The 15,175-nt window shown below is 41.9% G+C and overlaps 1 protein-coding gene across 1 annotated transcript in view; it reads left to right on the plus strand.

Annotated features, from left to right (window-relative positions):
- The window catches only part of senju (UDP-galactose transporter senju), a 406,714-nt gene that overhangs the window by 244,532 nt on the left and 147,007 nt on the right, over positions 1-15,175 (plus strand). Inside the window, exon 2 of the mRNA XM_067153636.2 lies at positions 6,962-7,079. Coding sequence (XP_067009737.1) covers positions 6,962-7,079 — 118 coding nt within the window. The remainder of the gene's footprint in view (positions 1-6,961; positions 7,080-15,175) is intronic.

Below are 15,175 nucleotides of genomic sequence, written 5' to 3' on the forward strand. Positions count from 1 at the left end.
GCTCGGTACAGGACCTCGCTGCTCTGAACCCTGCTTGATATTCTCCTAACTCTTTATCCAACTGTCTTGTTACATGGCGTTCCAGAATCTTGGAAAATATCTTATAGGTAACAGCAAGGCGTGTTATTCCTCTGTAATTACTGGGATCTGTTTTGCTTCCCTTCTTGTGGATTGGATGGACGTCCAATCATCTGGGAGCCTCTCACTAGTCCATATGTCCTGAATTACTTTATGTATGCTCCTGAAGGTGTGTTCTCCGGCATGTTTTAGCATTTCTGCTACTATTCCGTCTTCCCCAGAAGCTGTATGATTCTTGAGTAGTTTAATTATATCTCTGACTTCTTCATAGGTTGGAGGAGGGATAAACTCAGTATTAGGGTTAGTTGGTTCTGTAACTTGGAGACGTTCAATAGGTTCTTCTGCATTTAATGGTCCTTTGAAGTAGTTAGCTAGGGTCTTGGTACAATCGCTGTCATTAAGACACAGGGATCCATCTGGTCTCTGGAGATATAATGCAGGGGAAGCGAATTGGGTTGTTTGTTGCTTGAAGCCCTTGTATAGATCTCTAGAGTTGTTCCTTACAAAATCATCCTCTGCTTGCTTAATCAGTTCCTGATTGTGCTTCCTCTTGGCCCATCTTATGATGCTCGACGTAGTTTTCCTTTGTGCAATAAAGGCTTGTAGATTAGCTTTGTTCTTATGTACATTCCATTTGATCCACGCTAACCGCCTAGCTTCTATAGCTTTATCACATTCGCTGGACCACCACGGATGCTTGTTCCCTTTAGGTCTATTGGGGATTGTTTCCTGAGGTGCTACTGTTATGGCATCCCTAAGTTGATTCCATTTTGTAGATGTGTTAATCCTGTTGGTATTATGAATCAGTCTCTCTTGGTAACTAGTGCTGTCTTCTTTGAGTTTTGTGATATCAAACCTAGGGATATTCGTGTTTTTTGCTAACATACCCCTGGTCTTTATTAGTGGTTTCAGGTTCGTTTTAACCAGAGACAGGTAGTGATCAGAGTCGGTGTTGGCTCCTCGTATCACATTGACATTCATAATATCCCTGTGGTGCAGCTTGTCTATTGCTACGTGGTCGATTTGGAATTCACCCATCATGCTATTTGGGCATCGCCATGTCATTGCCTTTCTGGGAAGGTGTTTGAAAGCTGTAGACATAAAAAGTAATCCACACTTGGAGCAGACACTGATGAAGCGTTCCCCATTGGTGTTGGTTCTCTTATGGGCAGGATATCTTCCTACAATCTTCCGGCATTTCTGTTCTCTACCAATCTGGGCATTGAAATCTCCTAACAATATAGTCATATGGTGATTTGGTACTTTGTCTAGGGTTTCCTCAAGGGCATCCCAGTATTGGTTTGTAATTTCTGGATTTTTCCTGTTAGAGTCATTGGTAGGAGCGTGGAAGTTAATCACAGAGTATCCCCTATTCTTGCATCTGGAGGAAAGCACCGATGTTCTATCGTTTGGTGATGAAAAGTCAAGTATGCTTGTAACCCGTCGATGGTGTACTGCTAACCCAGTCCCAAGGAATAGTACATTTTCCATTACTCTATTACCAGGTTTCCCTTTATATATTATATATCCTTGAGACTCTATGGCTTCTTCGTCCGGAAACCTAGTCTCTTGGAGAGCTGCTATACTGATATTTTTGTCGTTCAGTACATCAAGTGTATGTTTAAGCTTTCCGGTCTTGATCAAGGAGTTTATATTGATTGTGGCTAGATACGTAATATTTCGTTTCAAGTTTCGTTTAGATCCGACTGGGTCACATAAAGGTGTAGGTCCCCCAGAATCCGATGACCTACTTGTGGATTGTCTACCACCTGAGGTATGATGTTCATTAAGTTTGTACTTCATGTTTGATACAGTCTATCACACAAGTGATTAGGTTAGGTCACCCGAAGGTAACGAGTTGTTAACTATCAGGGTTGTAAGCCCTGAAGCCCCCAGCACTGATCGGTTCACTGACCCAGTTTCCGCTGGGATTGATTACCGACACCTCGTGCAGGTTACGTGCTGGAGGCTAGTTGGATTCTCTTGCTGAATACAATATATTATGTTGCATATGGCTGGCGACGACGCATGTCACTCCCTTTTGTTCGGAGTCACATGGACTCCCCCCAGCTTCATTTTTGTTTTCTTATGACGTGTTGGGCCAAACTGACTTACTCTGTCTGATGATTGCCACACTCGCGTGGTGTGGTGGGTGATGACCATCAAATTTGGTAGAATGAAGACTGTTGTGTCCCAGTGGGTAAACCTGAGAGTTTATGAGCAATAATTGAAACAAAGATACAATGATTTTTACATTGCAGTAAAGTGACCGAATGGATGAAACACATGTGGACGGAGAGGAAGAAGGAACATAGACACTCTGTAAAAGTGCTATTCAATTAAATAAGTTACATAAATGAAGAAATTGAATAAGGCTGCATGCTAAATGACAAGGTTCCATTCTCTGAAAACTAAACTCTAGACTGGTTTCTTCTTCTGCATATCCATTAATGGATGTTTGCAGTCACATGTCAAACTCTACACTGGTTTCTTCTTCTGCATATCCATTAATGAATGTTTGCAGTTACATGTTCATTACGGTATGTAGCCACAGAATTATTCTCCACCCTGTTTTGCCTTTGGCCTTTCCTTCTACGATACTCAACTATATCATGATATGTTCCATGTAAGCAGTCTTTGTCCAAAAATATTATAGTGTTATTTTATTTATCTTTGGTTGACACAGTTCTTGGTCTCCTGGCATCCATCCTATATAGCCTGACACTGTGGTTAGCTTGAATTCAATTCCAAACCTCTCCGCAGTATTCATCGGACGCCTTGGTGTTATTCCGGCACCCTCTCCCGTCTCATTAACTCCTCTAGCGAGGTTGCTGTCAGGAAGGGTATCCAGTTGTAAAAAGTTTGCAACATGATTCATGATATGGTTATAGATTCCCTTAAGAAACTTGAATTATTTATCCTGAATGAGTAAATCTATGGTACCAGTATAATAGGTCCGTTTCTTGGACATTATATATTTTCAGCCTAACTCATTCCTGTTGCCAGCGTTTCGCCCCATCGCCTCATCGGTTGGTAAATAGCACACCTACCAAGACTCATGGCTGGCCTGAAAATTTATGTCCTATAACGGACCCATTATATTGGTATTACAAAGATTCATCTCACCTCATACCTGAACCGGTACAGGAACGGGACATCCCTGAAGGCCATATGAAATATAAGCCATATGTAACATTTCGCAAATCTTACCCTAAGATCAATCAATCAGTCACTACTGATCTGCATTTATGGCAGTGACCCAGGTGATAGATTCCCTAAATGTTGTTTTACTAGCCTTTTCTTAAATGATTGCAAAGAAATTGGAAATTTATTGAATTTATTGCACATCTCCATTGGTAAGTTATTCCAATCCCCAACTCCCCTTTCTATATTTGCCCCAATTTGTTCTCTTCATATTGTGATTATTCCTACTTTCAAAGACACCACTCAAACTTATTTGTCTACTAATGTCATTCCACGCCATCTCTCCACTGACAGCTCGGAACATACCACTTATTATATAAATTTATTATTTTTATTAATATTATTATTTATTTTATTATTAATTATTTATTATTTTTGATGATGTATTGAATAGGTGGTTATTAATAAAAATAATAAATTTGTATCACAAGTAGACCTTCAATATGGACAAGAAATGAAATTTATAACCTGCAACATACCATTTAGTCGAGCAGCCTGTTTTCCTTCTCCTAAGTCATCCCAGCCCAAACTTTGCAACTTTTTTGTAACGCTACTCTTTTGTCGGAAATCGCCCAGAACAAATCAAGCTGCTTTTCTTTGGATTTTTTCCAGTTCTTGAATCAAGTAATCCTGGTGAGGGTCCCATATACCCTAGTTGGGGTCTTACCAGAGACTTATATGCCCTCTCCTTTACATCCTTACTACAACCCATAAATACCCTCACAATTACTCCACTGAACATCTTTCCTTACATTAATACCTAGGTACTTACAGTGATCCCCAGAAGGAACTTCACCCCCATCAATGCAGTAATTAAAACTGAGAGGACTTTTCCTATTTGTGAAATTCACAAGGCGACTTTTAACCCCGTTTATCATCATACCATTGCCTACTGTCCATCTCACAACATTATCAAGGTCATTTTGCAGTTGCTCACAATCTTGTAACTTATTTATTTTCCGGCTCCATTGCTAAATGGTTAGCGTGCTGGCTTTTGGTCAGAGGGGTCCCGGGTTCGATTTTCGGCAGGGTCGGGAATTTTAAACTTCATTGGTTTATTTCTCTGGCACGGGGACTGGGTGTCTGTGTCGTCTTCATCATTTCATCCTCATCACGACGCGCAGATCGCCTACGGGTGTCAAATTGAAAGACCTGCACTTGGCGAGCCGAACATGTCCTCGGACACTCCCAGCACTAAAAGCCATATGCCATTTCGTTTCATGTACACTGACTGACAGAGCAAATGCAACACCAAGAAGGAGTGGTCACAACTTTATGCCAGTTGCAGGGTAGACTGACGTCACTGAGGTATGCTCATGATGTGAAATGCGCCGCTGTGCTGCGCACGTAGCGAACGATAAATGGGACACGGCGTTGGCGAATGGCCCACTTCGTACCGTGATTTCTCAGCCGACAGTCATTGTAGAACGTGTTGTCGTGTGCCACAGGACACGTGTATAGCTAAGAATGCCAGGCCGCCGTCAACGGAGGCATTTCCAGCAGACAGACGACTTTACGAGGGGTATGGTGATCGGGCTGAGAAGGGCAGGTTGGTCGCTTCGTCAAATCGCAGCCGATACCCATAGGGATGTGTCCACGGTGCAGCGCCTGTGGCGAAGATGGTTGGCGCAGGGACATGTGGCACGTGCGAGGGGTCCAGGCGCAGCACGAGTGACGTCAGCACGCGAGGATCGGCGCATCCGCCGCCAAGCGGTGGCAGCCCCGCACGCCACGTCAACCGCCATTCTTCAGCATGTGCAAGACACCCTGGCTGTTCCAATATCGACCAGAACAATTTCCCGTCGATTGGTTGAAGGAGGCCTGCACTCCCGGCGTCCGCTCAGAAGACTACCATTGACTCCACAGCATAGACGTGCACGCCTGGCATGGTGCCGGGCTAGAGCGACTTGGATGAGGGAATGGCGGAACGTCGTGTTCTCCGATGAGTCACGCTTCTGTTCTGTCAGTGATAGTCACCGCAGACGAGTGTGGCGTCGGCGTGGAGAAAGGTCAAATCCGGCAGTAACTGTGGAGCGCCCTACCGCTAGAGAACGCGGCATCATGGTTTGGGGCGCTATTGCGTATGATTCCACGTCACCTCTAGTGCGTATTCAAGGCACGTTAAATGCCCACCGCTACGTGCAGCATGTGCTGCGGCCGGTGGCACTCCCGTACCTTCAGGGGCTGCCCAATACTCTGTTTCAGCAGGATAATGCCCGCCCACACACTGCTCGCATCTCCCAACAGGCTCTACGAGGTGTACAGATGCTTCCGTGGCCAGCGTACTCTCCGGATCTCTCACCAATCGAACACGTGTGGGATCTCATTGGACGCCGTTTGCAAACTCTGCCCCAGCCTCGTACGGACGACCAACTGTGGCAAATGGTTGACAGAGAATGGAGAACCATCCCTCAGGACACCATCCGCACTCTTATTGACTCTGTACCTCGACGTGTTTCTGCGTGCATCGCCGCTCGCGGTGGTCCTACATCCTACTGAGTCGATGCCGTGCGCATTGTGTAACCTGCATATCGGTTTGAAATAAACATCAATTATTCTTCCGTGCCGTCTCTGTTTTTTCCCCAACTTTCATCCCTTTCGAACTACTCCTTCTTGGTGTTGCATTTGCTCTGTCAGTCAGTGTACTTATTTATTACTCCGTACAGAATAACATCGTCTGCGAAAAGCCTTATCTCTGATTCCACTTCTTTACTCATATCATTCATATACGGCATAATAAGAAAACGTAAAGGTCCAATAATACTGTCTTGAGGAATTCCCCTCTTAATTATTACAGGGTCAGATAAGGATTTGCCTACTCTAATTCTCTGAGTTCTGTTTTCTAGAAATACAGCCAACCATTCAGTCACTCTTTTGTCTAGTCCAATTGCAATCATTTTTGCCAAAAGTCTTCCATGATCTACCCTATCAAATGCATTAAATATGTCACTCGCGATACCGTCCATTTGACCTCCTAAATCTAGGATATCTGCTATATCTTGCTGGAATCGTACAAGTAGAGAACTTAAATGGAATAACATTTCCTAAACCCGAACTGCCCTCTTTCGACCCAGTTATTAATTTTGCAAACATGTCTAATATAATCCCAAAGCTTGCATGCAATGCACGTCAAAGTGACTGGCCTGTAACTTTCATCTTTATGTCTATCATCCTTTCCTTTATACACAGGGGCTACTGTACCAACTCTCCATTCATTTCGTATAGCTTCTTCATGCAAACAATAATCAAATAAGTACTTCAGATATGGTACTATGTCCCAACCCACTGTCTAATATATTCCCCAAAATCTTATGAATTCCAGCCGCTTTCCTAGTTTTCAACTTTTGTATCTTACTGTAAATGTCATTGTTATCATAGGTAAATTTCAATACATCTTTAGTATTAGACTGACGTCCAAATCTATACGTATATCAGTTGTATTGAAATCCATGAAGCACAACGGGTGTCCAGTCCTCACAAAACTATTTTCCCCAATGTATGTAGGCCGAAACTTATTTCTTATTTCTGTTGATAAACCGTTGAGTGTTAGGCTAGCAAAACTGATATTCAGAGCATTGATGTCTTTGGAAATTGTGCATGATCCAAATATAGTGAGAGAGACATGACAAATCAGCTTTGTTACTTTTTTAAAATTTTGATGTTTTTGTTCATTTTACAGGAATTTTCGTAACGGCATCGCAGAGCTCTACGAGCACCTACAACTACAATACAGTGACTGTAGTGTTGCTGACAGAAGTCCTGAAGCTAGTCGCCTCCATCCTGCTCTACTGCAAAGAGTAAGTCTTCCTTTCCGTTTTATCTGTGTCACAATGATTGACGGGATCTGATTGAAAATAATGAAGGATGTGAGCATGCCTTCTGGTTGAATGTTGGCCGGCAGGGTAGGAGAGGTGGTGCGTGCCAAAAGTCTGGATTCAATTCCAAACCGCTCTACAGGGCATATGACGCTGTTGATGGTGATTAATCTGTGGGAAGGAAATGAACAGTGTTTTGGGCAGTTCAGGTAAACTCATAACAGATCCCAGGGAATCACTGAACAGTTGGAGAGAATATTTTGAAAATCTTCTCAACATAAAAGGAAATCTTCCTGGTGGTGTCGCAGAAACCAAGTTCATAGGGAGAACCTGAAATGGTGATGTACAGTGTGAAGGTAGGGGTGAAATGGCTTCATAGAGTAGTAAGATGAGCATAGATTGTTGGTAAGGTACCTTCAGATTGGACAAAAACAGTAATTGAACCTATCTATAAGCAAGGGAACAGGAAGGATTGCAACAACTATCGAGGTATCTCATTGATTAGTATACCAGGCAAAGTATTCACTGCCATCTTGAAAGGGAGGTTGTGCCAATAATAATAATAATAATAATAATATAATAATAATAATTATATTATTATTATTATAGGAAATATTTTTCATCCAACGTGAATACATGGATGTAAAGAACATCTAACTCATACATTACAATGCTAACCCATTCATCATTGGCCTTTCAGATCACCTGCTGACGCTAAGATGTTGCCCAATAATCTAGTAATTTCATTTTGCGCATTTAATCAAAAAAAAACAATTCATATATTTGGTAATTTTTGTGTTACTTTTATGGAACTAAAACTACAGTGACTGTGAATCTCTTCTCTAAGTACTTAGAAAGCTAGGTTTACTACGCCAATATTTGCGGTATTATATTTATAGCTTTATTTTAATTGTAAGTTAGTTGCAAATAAATGCCAACATTAGTTGTACAGTTTACACTGTCCGGACATTTCCGCTTGCCCATATAGAGTTCAATGTCAGCAGTATCATTTCCTCATGCTCTAGTAGATGTATTGGCTAGCGTCTTGCTACGAATTACGAAAACAAATAGGTGTAGTCTGACACGTCTGTTTATCTATCATGAAATATACAGTCTTATAAATAGCACGAGGTTACACAAGTACTGGTAATATACTAATAGGGCCTGTATTACGACAGCCAGATAAAAGTGCGGTATAAATTTATTTGGCAGTTTGGACATTTATCTGGAAGTTCGGTTGAAAACGCGTACTACGACTTTCATTTATGTGCAATCTGGGAAATTATCTCGAGTATAGCTATGCCGAAGTTGGAGAGGCTGTTAACGCTCTTATCTGGGACTTCGCTCCTATCGGGGACGCTGCTGTAAAGAATCAAGATGACTACACATCAAGATGGATCTACATCTGCATGATGCTGTGCGAAATTAAGTTGTTACAATGTAATCTATGCATATATTTATAAAGTATGTCATGCTTCCTGTCCAGCTATCACAGAATTCTTAGAGATTCCCCAAGCTATCAATTTGTTGCTACTGACTATATCAGTAGCACACAAGCCACTGCCTGCTCGATTTGCATCCGATGGCTGCTTATACTGCCTGCTCATTACAACATTTTAACATGGCACTAAATGCACATGGGTTTACAAATACCCACAGCAGGTGGCAGCACCAACCGGCTCCTGAACTGTCGGAATGAAATAGCGGGAAATAGGGTAGTACTGTATTTGTTTACAGTGAAAATGGTGTACTACTGCGTGCCTTTCTGCAAACCAAAGAAAGGGAAACCAGGATGCCGTGGTATTTCATTCCATGACACGGGCTTTTTCAGGAGATCCAGTTGAAGCCATGTTTAGTTCTATAAGAATTGGAGGAGGGTGCAATGACATGACTGACTCCCGGGCTACTCAGAATTCCATAAAGAGAATTCTGAAATCCGGTATTTGAATGTCCACCGATGGTGCTAACGTTATCCACAAGCAAAATTAAAAATTTTCTGCCTCAGTATCCTCTCCCGGACTTGACGAAACAGAACCAGTGATGCCCGCTGAGTATGTACTTGATTTACTGGAAGATGTTCGTGAGCCCCCTGAGTCAGTGTGTGTCACTTTGGAAACTGCTTCCCATGCATTAGTGTGTGGTTATTTAGTGCGTGTAATCGAAGAAAAAACAATGCAGCACGTGCTTGAGTAACGTTTCCACCTCAGTTAATGCATCCCCATTGATGAACTTAATCAGACAGTCGGATAGAGGAGACCTGCGCTATCCCCAGCAACGATTTATCGGCCTAATTATGGGGCTACAGAAAATTTGTTGAGGCGGCTCTACCGTACTGCAAAAAATCTGCAAGTCTGCTCCAGACTATAAAAAAACTATGTTCTACCCCCTTTATGCCACTGTAAGATTTTAAAGTGTTTTAGTAACAATAAACACCAGGAACTTCTGTCAGAAACTGTGGTGGCCAAATTCGTGAAACCTCTACTTAGTAATGTAGGGAAGTTCCATACAGACAAAGTTTCCAGGTTTTCTTGTTCGTCGAAATCTCTTTCTCGAAAAGTCCTGAAGCTATCACTCTCTAGAGCACCACTTTATGCGTACAATTCTTTAATTTTTCTGTTACTTTCAGATTTTAAATTTTGCTTGTATGCTTATCTAGCTGTATTCACGCGACAACTGGGTACATCTGGTGCTGCGATCTAGCGGCAGATTGTTTGTAAGTCGTGTTACACGTTTGAATATGGAATGAGCAGGCAGTATAAGCAGCTATCGGATGCAGATCGAGCAGGCAGTGACACAAGCAGTCAACAGCAAGCTTCATGGGTAGGGATGGGTCCAGTTAGTTCATTTGCTTGAACTAGTTCATTAGATGCCGTTCATAGGCTTGAGTCGTTCAAATGAACGAGGTAGTTCATGAGGTGATGTCATAGAAACAGCCCTCGCGGCACTTCGTTCAAATGAACGAGTTAGTTTATTATGAGCACGAACAGAAAACAATCATCAGTCAATCAATACTGATCTGCAATTAGGGCAGTCGCCCAGGTGGCAGATTCCCTATCTGTTGTTTTCCTAGCCTTTTCTTAAATGATTTCAATGACATTTGGAATTTATTGAATATCGCCCTTGGTAAGTTATTCCAATCCCTAACTCCCCTTCCTATAAATTAATATTTGCCCAAATTTGTCCTCTTGATTTCCAATGCCGCGGCCAGTCTGCCTAAGTGAAGAAATTATATCTAAAAGAGACAGATAAACTTTCTAATTTTGTATAACTCCTTCTGCCCCAGTTGAAAAGTGTGAGATGTGCTGTCACGTGAACATTAACACGGCACGCCGTTGGCCATTCGTGTGCAAGCTTATTTGTCGTTCAAATGAACGAGGTAGTTCATTTGTCCTGTCTTCATGGAAACAGCTCTCGCGGCACTTCGTTCAATGAACGAAGTCGCTCAAATGAACGAGGTAGTTTATGAGCATCTTAGCAACAGCATAGCGGTGCGCTAGTACGTATATTTTACGATAGATGGTGCTTGCTTCGTCCTCCCTTAATATGAACCACAAACCATGTAGTGTTCGACCGCACCCCACCTCTTACGCTATTTAAAGCTCGGCGGTTTGAGGGGCGTATGAATCATCTGTTTGAGTTTGAGATAGAAGAAACTATTTACCGGTTTTATCCATGGGAAACCTTTCCTTTAAGCTGATAATTGTCCTTTTTAGCTGTTAAAGAGCTGGGGAAGACGAATCCTGTGGAAACGTCCTGTTAATAAGGAATGTTCCTAAATAGCTAACTGATATTACAACGCTAGATATAAGTCTTTTCAAGTGTTTACTCTATAAAACTAGTGTTTTTCCTTATGCCTGACACTACACTCATCAGAGTGGGATGTTACACCCACTGACTGTAGGATGTATGCAGGTGAATTTATCAGAAGCCCTTTAAATTTTTGCAATGTGTAAAATCTAATTTCCTTAATATTTCCATTAATATTACATTGTAATAAGGAAAGTAATTAATGAAATTACCGGTATGAACTATAGTTTTATGTCGATCACCACCTAATTTTAACCACTAACTGCATTCGTCTCATTTTAGACATCATTACACATGGGACAGGACAGGTAGTGACCGAGAATAGGAATCGTCTCACGGAAAAGGGTTGAGCAGCTATTATTTCTGAACAGTAATATCTGAACTGTTTAACGGCCACCATTTATTGTTACGGTTTCCATGGACGTCGAGGTGCCGAAATTGTATCCCGCAGAGTTCTTTTACGTGCCAGTAAATCTTCTGACAAGAGGCTGTCGTATTTGGGCACCTTGACATTTATGAGCGTTTTCTATGTGGTATGAACGATTTTAACACATGCTGTTATTTTAGTTGATTATTCTTCTACGTCGATACACTCATCTTAAGATAACCTATGCGTACTGAATACAATACCATAGTCTCGTGCCGGTTACCATGTGATAACATGGTTTTCCTGCTCCGCTCCAAGTGCGTTTGATTTCGTTGTGCCTCATGTTGTTGACATTGATTATTTTGTGTGTAGACAAAGTACTTATTTACCAGTCTGTTGTCCACGACTGTCGTGTATTGTAGAACGTTTACGGTACGTAAGTGCCAGGCTGTAAACACGTTTTTATTTTTTTCGTAATATTTTAAGAAGTAAACCAGCGACATTATCACCCCATTGCGTGTATTGTGGACCTATCTTACATAAGACCGGACTCGAACAAACATGAGCTCAGTTATAGCTAGCAGGCAAGTACGACATTCTGCGAACTTGGAATTTGATTGTCGTTTTTCAGAGCTCCTAGCACGAACAGAAAACAAGTACCTAATGCCCAGCGCTGCCGCCGGTTGAGAAGTGTGAGAGGAGATGTGCTATCATGTGATCATTAACACGGCACGCCATTGGCCATTTTTGTGCGAGCTTATTTAGTCGTTCAAATGAACGAGGTAGTTCATTTGTGCTGTCTTCATGGGAACAGCTCTCGTGGCACTTCGTTCAGTGAACGAAGCGCGAGCTAGTACGTACATTTTACAATAGATGGTGAGTGGGTGTATTGGATGGTTAGGCCGCCTCCTCCTCCGGCTCCCAGGGACCCGCTCCTCATCCCGAGGGGCTTTCCCAGGGGCCCGCTTCTCCTCCCGTCGACAACAACGCATCGCTAACCTCACTGCTGCCATCTTGACGGGCCTAAACATAAGTGCTGCCAACCAAACCTTACTAGCGCGAGATTTGAATAGGTTAACAAAGCCACGTGCTTTTTGACAGCTATCATCGACAACAACGCATCGCTAATCTCAGTACTGCTATCTTGACGGACCTAAACCTCAATGCTGCCAACTTAACCTCACTAGCGCGAGATTTGAATCGGTAAATGAATCCACGTTTTTTGACAGCCACGTGCTTTTTGACAGACAACAACGCATCGCTAACATCAGTGTAGCTATCTTAACGGGCCTAAACCTCAGTGCTGCCAACTTAACCTCACTAGCGCGAGATTTGAATTGGTAACAAAAGCCACGTGCTTTTTTGACAGCTGTCATCCGCCATCTTTAATCAACAGAGCACCGTGCTGCTATCTTGCGGGCAATATCGTCAGCTGTCATCCGCCATCTTTAATTAACAGAACACCGTGCTGCCCTCTTTATGGCACGTAGTAGCGGGCAATTTGAAAAGTTCCGTTAGTTATCATCCGCCATCTTTAATCAAGAAAGCATAGTGCTGCACTCTTTAGCAACTTTACCTTTGAAACGTGGTGGCGGCAATTTGAAAAACTCCAATGTGCTCTTGTTGGGAAACAACCCACGTGCTTTTTTGACAGCTGTCATCCGCCATCTTGCATCACAAACTTCAGTGCTGCACTCTTTAGCTTCTTACTTTTGAAATGTGGTGGCGGCAATTTCCACGTGAGAGCTGTCATCCGCCATCTTTAATCAAGAGAGCAGCGTGCTGCACTCTTTAGCTACTTACCTTTGAAATGTGGTGGCGGACAATTTAAAAAATCTACAGCTGCCATCTTTAATCAAGAGAGCACCGTGCTGCACTCTTTAGCTACTTACCTTTGAAATGTGGTGGCGGACAATTTAAAAAATCTACAGCTGCCATCTTTAGTCTACAGAGCATCGTGCTGCCCTCGTTAGCTACTTACCTTTGAAATGCGGTGGCGGCAATTTAAAAAATATATTTGACATGCTGCCATCTTTAACGAACAGAGCACCGTGTTGCTATCTTTATCGTAGTAGTGGGTAGTTTCTACGTAACAGCTGTTATCCGCCATCTTGCATCGCAAACCTCAGTGCTGCACTCTTTAGCTACTTACCTTTGAAATGTGGTGGCGGACAATTCCACGTGGCAGCTGTCATCCGCCATCTTGCATCGCTAACCTTAGTGCTGCCCTCTTTACGACACTGCTGGTAATTTAAAATACACGTGATTTTTTTAACAGCTGTCATCCTCCATCTTGCATCGCAAACCTCAGTGCTGCCCTCTTTAGCTACTTTCGAAACGTGGTGGCGGATTATTTGAAAAATTCTATTTGACAAGCTGCCATCTTTAATCAATACGCACCGTGCTGTCATCTTTAGCTACCGCTATCTTACATCGCTTACCTCGGTGCTGCACTCTTTAGCTACTTACCTTTGAAATGTGGTGGCGGACGATTTAAAAATTCTATTTGACATGCTGCCATCTTTATTCAACATAGTACCGTGCTGCTATCTTTACGGCTACTACATCGCTAATTAGCACTTCGAGGCTACTACACAAGATGGCGGTGGCTGTTATAGCCTCTTCCTCTGTTAAGGCATAGCTTTATCGAACAAGTTTAAACATGCATCGGGATAGCTAGAGTAAGCACGTGCTGCAGTGATGACGTCATTGTGCATGTTTAGACTTGATCGTTTTCTTAAGAGTAAGTACCTGTAAGGAATAAAATAAGTACAACATTTTGAATGCGATCAAATATTTATTTACAATGCACTACAACAGTGTTCGTTTTGCTGCTGACAAGGTTGGTATGCTTCTTAACAACGTTTTGCAGTATGCTTCTGAAATGCATCCTGTAACATTCAAATTAAACAAAATATTTAGAAATATATTATACTAAGTATGTTATGCTTTACAGAGAAGATTATACACTTCTTACCTTGTTATTCCTTTTCTGAATCATCATCATCATCATCATCATCATGAGTTACTAGAGAAAGTTCATTACACTTCTTACCTTGTTACTCCTTTTCTGAATCATCATCATCATCATCATCATCATCATGAGTTACTAGAGAAAGTTCATTCATACACTGTGTACAGTATTCAATCCTCGGATTTGGTCCATCCCAATCATCATCACCATTTTCTCCTCGATGTTTGTAATGTCGTTGACAAGTTCTGCATAAAGCTACTTCGATCAACATCTTACTGTGTAGAGGAAGGATGTCCCAAAAATTATGTACGTAAGAGGCAGCGTACGTAGATAAAAATCCTGGTGGTAAGTATTGAATAAGATGTTTTGGCATCGACGTTCTATGTTTTAAAACACCTTAATAGCCTCACTTACTCGTGTAAGATAAGATGTTACGTATGAGCATGCAAACAGCACGCACATTTACAGTTTTGTTCGATAGCGTACGATGTCGAAGCACACACTAATGTTAATGATAAAGAGCTATCCTTATTTATAGTCTCGTAACAATATTCGTTAGCGGATGGTAAGTAACGTCACTTATATGAATAATAAGACAATAGGCTGCTGTGTTAGAAGGAATGTTTTCAGATGTTTCAAATTTTAAAACGAATATCAACTGGAGATTCTTTTATGGATTCTTCATGATAAGAGCAGTCTATAACTACAATCGGTGCTTTATTTTTAAATTCTTGAGGTGTAAATAGCGGACGATCTTCTTTCTGATAATACGATGATTGAAATTTACAAAACATGTCATAGAGCATCCCAAACTTATTTTTCTCAAAGTTAATGTCGATGTTTTCGTAGGGATACGTAATTCCGTTGAGATATAGTCTAACGTGTCTTATATATATTTCGTATGGCATGAGGATACATTGTTACAATTTG

Source organism: Anabrus simplex, chromosome 9 (genome assembly GCF_040414725.1).
Source record: "Anabrus simplex isolate iqAnaSimp1 chromosome 9, ASM4041472v1, whole genome shotgun sequence".
In the NCBI taxonomy this organism is placed as follows: Eukaryota; Metazoa; Arthropoda; class Insecta; order Orthoptera; family Tettigoniidae; genus Anabrus; species Anabrus simplex.